The sequence below is a fragment of the Pholis gunnellus genome, assembly GCF_910591455.1.
Source record: "Pholis gunnellus genome assembly, chromosome: 6".
Lineage (NCBI taxonomy): Eukaryota > Metazoa > Chordata > Actinopteri > Perciformes > Pholidae > Pholis > Pholis gunnellus.
The window spans coordinates 16557869-16565440 of NC_136532.1; the positions used below are offsets into that span (position 1 = coordinate 16557869).

A 7572-nucleotide genomic window follows, 5' to 3' on the forward strand; every position below is an offset into this window, starting at 1 on the left:
CAAATGGTTAATCACTAGTTACGGGAGTCTCATTATACAAGGTGTGCCAGCGCTCAATCCTCTTGTCCTTGTTCTTCAGACACTCATACCAGTGCTTCAGCCTCTCTCCTTTGGCAGTAATACCCAGCTGACACCCACCTGTCAGACAGGAAGTGAGGAGTGAAAGGCAGGCGTTGGTGAGCAAGTGGCAGTTGTACTTTTAATTCATCAAAGCAATTATGATAAAATATTTACCAATGTAGTCATTGGACTTCCCAATATCGTAATCCCAAACAGAGATATCTAAACTCTTCTTGGCCAGGTCACTGTGTTTAATCTCATAGCCGAATTCCTGAAATGTGATTAAAACATTAATTCTTTTTTTTTTCAAGCCACTTATCAACATTGCTCATACTTGAGTTGCCAAGAATATCAACCCAAATGATTTGATAATATTTTGGGAATATGTTCATTTTTGTTATTTGCAGCCCTTCACCTTGAACTCTCTTACAAACCTCATTAAACTCTGGGTTTAAAGTCCTCTTCTTGATTTGTGTTTTGCACTTGGCCTTCTTCCCCATGTCAGGTTTCAGACATCTGAAAATGTAAAATCATTTATTTATTCCATTTCTAGAGTCATACATTTGAAATCTAAATGTGTGTCTAATCCTGCTCTACCTACATTTTGACATATGGGTCAGAGTAGCCATTAGCATCCATGGCAGCCAGGTGAACACAGCGTACAACACCCACGAGGAGACGATTCTGCTGGGTGCTGTACATGAGGGAGATCAGAATCCGGCCACGCTCCTCTACCTCTCCGCCATCTTTCCCTGCCTAAGACAGAGGAAAGAAAATAGTTCAGTAGGATGCATGATGAGGCTTTGCAAAAATTCTCTGGAGGAATCTGTCATGTTCAGGCATGCTTGGAAATAAAAGCATTGCCTCATCTTCGTAGAGAGCGATGCCTCTGGCTCCCCCGGCTGTTGCAGTTCTCTTTGTCTGCGAGGGTGGAACGAGATTACGCCAGGTCAATGAGAGATTCCGACAAGAAGAACAAAGCATTGTTTGAATGCAATTGAGTTTCACTCACAGGGACGACTCTCTCCAGACACACGTTGAAGTTTTTCTTCTGGTTCAACTTCAGTTTCTTCAGCGCCACTCGGGTTTCCCCAATAAACTCATTATGCCCGAACTTGTCTTCATCACAGACAGACAGCCTGAAATCAAAATAGAATATAAATCATACAGGCCTCTCAAACCTTTAAAAGAGTCAACTAAGGGCACATTATGTTTAAAACAGGGTAATTGAAGACCGGTTGTGGTGTAGTGTTCACCTGAGGGTCTTACGCTGCATGTCGTCATCTGTGAGGCCATGGTAGGTGAGTGTCTCATTCCAGGCAGGGTTACGGGTGTTTCTCAAGGTCTTTGTGCGCAGCTTGTTAGACTGTTAAATGCAGGTTAGATAAAGACAAGGTAATGGAAATATCTCGAAGCATGTTAGCGCAACGCAAGATCTCACACATCTGTCGTTTGTGCTGTTTAATCACAGGAAGAATCTACTTGGTGCTGCTTCCTGTCAAAAGTTGTTTTTGCAACTCAGACTTGCCTCATTCTCCAATACAGCACCGTATAATTACACGATAAAAACGATATACATTCACTACATCTTTTACTTTATTTACAATGTCTCCATATCTGTTTCTAGATATCATTCGACATGCCGATTTTATGTTGTTGTCAATTTAGACCACAAGGTGTCAGGCTTAAGCTAGCAGAAAGGGCTGTCATCTAACCTCGGGGGTCTCAAATCACCACCCTTCATTTATTTTGCTTTGCAGGACATTTAAGGTAATAAATCATTAATAGGAAGCAAAAGCCTAGTGTAGGAAAGGTGCGTCTTTTACCTTACTAGCCCCAGGTAGCAGATGAAGTTTGACATACGGATCTGCCAGTCCATTTGAGTCCATGGGCTTCAGTCCCTGTGGAGAAATGGAGTGCCATGTCCATCACATCATCATGAACAGTAGAGGGCAATTAGGCTAAAGTGCCATTCAGGAGCCTTTTAACAAAAACCACTTGATTGTAATTGTCCTTTTGTGTGAGAGAATGAGGAGAATAGTGGTACCTTTCCCTTGAGAATGCTACAGTGGAGGCTGTTGCTTTCCTGTTCATAGAGCAGACTGAACTCTAGAGAGCCCAGGGTTGCTGAAAGAGACCCAGAGCAGTCGTTACATTAGACTACAGAGACGCTGCAAGTGTGCGCTTGAATCATTAAGTGTATAAATACAGGGAAATATTCTCTTGAAATTAAACAACACTCAACTTGAGACTAGAAGTGAGACCAAGTACCAGCCCAGAACGGACAGAAAATAAGCAAACAGCACAGAAATCTCATTACAACGCAGGGGCATATAATATAAAATGAATCAAATAAACATCTAATCTCAAAAGGAAGACATTCCGAAAAATAAGGTTCTGGGTAAGAAAAAAAAGACTAAAATGCTTCCCACACAGATTTTCTTTGGAGGAGTTTCATGGCCTCGCATAGCTGTTGGGGACAAAATGATCAAATGTCATTTGTTAATTTCTCTTTCATAACTGTTAACTTTTCTGGGCTGAGATTCACCCTCAACTTGGTGCTCCAAGAACACAAAATGTACTTACAAAACTAAAGTCTACAACCATAAAAAATAAGCAGAATTAGCTCATCCCCCTTTATCTAATGATCAAATACATGTATAGATTTGATTGGTTATACATCAAAGCACACAATCCATCAGACCTCAAAGTCTGATGATCAGACTTATTACATTCAATTAGTGTAAGTTATACACAGCTGAGCAGAGTGACTGAAACTAGTCAGCACCACGGGACCAAACTGTTCTCACCGTCACATCTCTATAGAGAACAGACACATGAAACCATTTTCACTCCCTACACAAGGGATTGAATTAAACACAAGGGGAATCTATATCCTGTTAGCCGTTGTATCCCAAACCAATTGCACATCTCCACATTCCCGGACCTCAATAAAATAAATTAACACGCAATCCCCCAGAGAGAGAATAAAGGCCGTCTGACGCTGCAGGCGCGGAACACGAATGGCATGGCACCATTCTTATCATTAAAGTGGGGTATGGGATATATGAAAAAAAAACGGTACAATTACATAGCTTATGTGTCACTATTGATTTAGTGGTTCACGTCTTCCTCTGCTTTAGTTCCTTGGATATTGATCATCACGCTTCGAAAACACATGATGCTTATCATTTGTCATTTTATACCCATGCTCAGTAGACACGGCCAGAATGATACATCCTGTATGCAAAGACTATTGGCCAATTCATAGATATGAATTATTACCAACTCAAATCAAGAATCAACACGGTATCCCCTTATGGGAACAGCAATGCAATCTACACTGTCATCGACACCCAATACTGCATGAAAAACACCCGTACCTTAAATTAATAGAAATAAATCACTCATCACTCTAGAGTGAGCATGGGGAGTACTCACTGGCTTCATCCGAGTCACAGTCGTTGGCCTCCTCCTCCTCCTCAGCTGGGGGAGGTTGCTGTCGGGCAGGAGGAGCACCGTAGGCAGCGGGCTGCCTCCTGTCCTCTCTCACTGCAGGAGGCGCTCTCTGCTCTGGAGGAACTGCACCAGAGGAGTAAGCCCCTCCATCTCCTGCCACTGGACCTAAAAACACATTAAATCATCTGTGACGGCAAAGAAATAACACCACTAGGGATGCAATATTTGATTAATGCCTGGGACTCTTTATAAGGACGTGAAGAAACGATTGTGTCCTAGCTGTCTCTCACCCTGCTGGGCCATGGTGGCTGATCCAGCAGGCTGTGGTCTGGAGCTCTGGACGGGAACCATCTTCTTTATCACCACTGGGCTGCCCTGCCCCGCCTCTTCAGGGCCAGCACCGCCCGTGGCCATGCGCACCATTGGTGGTTTAGGGGCCACAGGTGGGTAACCAGCACGGCCCTGTGGCTCTGGTGCTAAAAGTAAGAATGAATAGCAAAATACAGTAAACCCACAGACACACACCATACATGGGGGAGACGTGCTTAATCACTCCAAGTCAGGCTCCTGCTGCAGTGGAATCTGTAATACTCCCCAGTCTCTCTGGATACTTTTGATGTTGGAGCTTTTTCGTTGCAAAGGCATTGACCTACATACAGTACACTACAACAAGCTGTGGCAGCCGACTACTGTACACGCAGAAGCTATACAGTAGTCTGCTCGTCTTTTCTTATGGGGGAATCACATTGCTCAGGTAATCACACTGAAAGTGTGAAATGATGTGACCCATCATGCCAGCACCACCTGAAGCCTCATCCCATGTCACAGCATGCACCTTCCGACAGCGTAATTGAGCTCTCCATCCCCCTCCTCGGCAACAGTGGGCGGTACTGCCAAATTGGGGAAGCAGATAAAAGGTTTGAAAAGAGCAATGAGAGGCGGGTTGCGAGAAGACTTGTGCGCAGATGCTGATCTAATGAGACTGAAGAGGTGGCAAAAATGCTAGTTGCTAGCTTTAGGAGTGGAATACAAACTTAACTGCATGATGGGTCTTCCCAAATGTTAACACAAACAGCTTAAATGGCTTATAGCCAATGTTAGGTACACTTGTTGGATAAAGGGTGAAAAAAGCGTAACTGCAGGAATGGGTCCTAAATCTCGGAAATGAGTTAGCTTTTTTGCTCTTCCGACTCCCTCGTCTTGAGGTCTATGGGTTCTTTGTTAGATGCCTAAAGTGAGATAGAACCTTTTGTTCTACGATATATAATACGTTGAAGCTTTTACGTTTAAAAAAGGTGATCGCTAACAAGTGGCTCAATGAAACATCGTCACGCAGACTAGTCCACCTTCACAGCCTTGTTGTGTACCTGCGCTCATGAAACTGTGGTGTAGTTAGTTTATAGTTAGTTTATAATGTTTTGTTAATCTATCTTGCTGAACAAAACATATCATAAACATGTGTTAGGCACAGCATTTCTGCAATTAATCAATGAATCTAAGTCCAATGGAAAAATCCCGTTGGGTTTTGTTGAGGGTACCAATGTGATGCTAACTTCGAGGGTTGTCCAACCAAAATAATGTCATCCCTGCAGCACTCTATACAATATGCCATTCTACTGTCAGTGGCACACCACAGACATTGACAGCATGTCTCCCAGCAACACAGGCCACCAGAAGTCAGTCTGCCATGGGAAACGCCCACCCAGATGCTTGAAGTGTTCATGTCCAAAGATGGGTTTTAACCCCTTTTAAAAATATCCTATGGCGTAAAATGGAAACAATAGCTGTAGTGGTTACTTTTTTGACATACTCAAAAACGTGAAAGCCTTCAGATTTGAGTTTGACTAAAAAACAGTCAACAGGCAGCACTGTTCTCTCACAAGCAGCTTGAATAGAGTGGCAGATCCTTTTTTAAAGATTTCTAGATATTGAAAACTTAAAAACCTGAAACTTGCTGCACAAAGGCAGGAGAACGACTCGGACTGATGGTTATAAGGATCTGCATGTTCCCTAATGTCAATTGAAAAAGACTGCAGGCTAAAGCTGAAGGGGCAGATCTACCTGGTGGTTGGGGTTGGGTTACTGCCTTCCTGGCCCCAGAGGCTTTGGGCTCCTTAGGCTCTGCCGCCTCCTGGGCTCCTGTCTCCTTTCCTTTAGATAATGGCATGGGCGATGGCAAGAAATGTTTGGGAAAACCTTTGAAGAACCAGGCACCAGACCTCTTCCACACCTGAGAAATAAATAAATGCATGTGTGCTACAGACTTTCCAACAGACAGATGAATTATGTTATGTGTTCACTGGTGTGAAACACTCACCTCTCGCTGTTCTCTGCAGATCTTGCATAGCCACACAGCACGTGGCCGACTGCCACACTGTGTACCACACTTGGTACACATGTTCTACACGACAGGAGAACATAAAGATTTCCAGCTGCTCGCCATTTACAATGCTTTTACAAATAGTCGGCACATAGACCATGACCTATTGTGTTTCCTCAAGGTTCGTATGATATGCAGCAGGGAAATAGTTGTTTTTTGCTTGTAATAATTGGTTTACTCATTACCTACCTTTTTGCAGTCCTCACACACCACTGAGCTGACCCCAGGTGACCCAAACTGCTCCCCACACAGCAAACAGCGGGACTGCCCATCCCCACACACAGTCTTCTTCATGTCGTCCAGGCGATTTATCAAGCGCCTGCAACACCAAAGGGTAAAAGTACTTAAAATGTCACCGTTAATCATCCCAGGTATAAATGTATGCATGTCCTCAGCCTCAACAGGCGATTTTTATTTTTATACACGCACTTCGGAGAAACCGCTGCATGCTTTGCAATCTCTCACCCAATTCTCTCCTGCTCCATGGCCTCCATTTTCTCAGCACGGGCAATCACACTGTTTATGATCTCTTTCTCTTCATCTGTCAGGTCTGGAGCAGGACCAGGGCCTGGCTGCATGGTCCAGTTCTCCCTGTCAGACAAACATATTCTTCAGTTGAGGTTACGCAGCATCAACATATCACACTGCTTTCGGAACAGTAACATATCAGATGTACATGATGCAGATAGGGGAGGTGGAGTAGGAGTTTGTCTACTTACTGTTCTTTATCACTGTGTCGAAAATCGCACATCAGAGGAATGCAGGTGAAACAAAGGAGAGTACAGTGTGGGTTGGTAGACTCATAGGGAAGGTTGACAATACGAAAATGTTCTGACTATCATGCTTACCTAGCGTGCATGGTCCTCTGCCTGTCGTTGGACTGCCAGCGATCCGAGCTGCTGCTCATCACTGTGTCCGTCATGCTGCACTATCACAGCCTGCAGGTGGACAGACACAAAGACAGAGATGAATTCATCTTGAGACAAAGTTGGCAGCTTTTCATGACATTAGTTTAAGAACTCTTAATTTGGGTGGGAATAGATGTTTGTTCTTTTGTTTTGTTTTTATAAAGTTTGACTTGCGTCCGATATATGTGTGTTAAGTCCACACTTTTTGCTATTCTCTATCCTTATCTCATGCTTATACAGCCCTGACTTAACTGCCATGGGCTGCTCTCTCATCAAAAAGGATATTGCGTGCAAATTTGTGAGCCACCACAGTGCTGACCGGGAATTGGCAAGTCACCAGATACACTTCCTTTAATTGTCACACAGTGATGGAGGGCTAAATAAAAGGCAGCTAATGATGACCTCACGTTAGTGGCCATCATAAGCCAAACAAACGAATAACAAATACATCTATTAAAGTTTCCAGAAAAGTAATAATCTTCCCTTCATCTAATTGCTTCCTCCGAATTTAAGCCTGAAATATCAACAAAATATCATATACCAATGGCAATGTAAGCACGTTTCCTGGTGCCAAATGTACAGCCTAATCAGTACCATCTTCTCCTGCCAAGCCTGTTTTATCAAATTCTTTCCACAGACATATTCAAGCAAGTAATGGACACAGGAAAACATTGCAAAGAAATAGTGCAAACAAAAAAGATCTGTCAAATACAAGCTTAAGCTATGCTTGGTTCGAACAGCTTGGTTCGTCAGCATTGCATAGTG

At 43.4% G+C, this 7572-nt stretch overlaps 1 protein-coding gene across 1 annotated transcript; it reads right to left on the reverse strand.

The window, feature by feature from the left end:
- Positions 1-7: 7 nt before the first annotated feature.
- On the reverse strand, positions 8-6821 carry LOC306697949 (rabphilin-3A-like; the record flags this gene model as incomplete). The annotated part of the gene is made up of 17 exons (XM_079162058.1): positions 8-138; positions 235-331; positions 495-576; positions 662-816; positions 925-981; positions 1073-1199; positions 1317-1426; positions 1887-1961; positions 2108-2187; positions 3502-3684; positions 3810-3995; positions 5581-5749; positions 5837-5920; positions 6089-6218; positions 6365-6490; positions 6619-6630; positions 6748-6821. The coding sequence occupies 17 exons, from the start codon at positions 6819-6821 to the stop codon at positions 8-10; spliced, it is 1878 nt and encodes a 625-aa protein (XP_079018184.1).
- Positions 6822-7572: the final 751 nt, after the last annotated feature.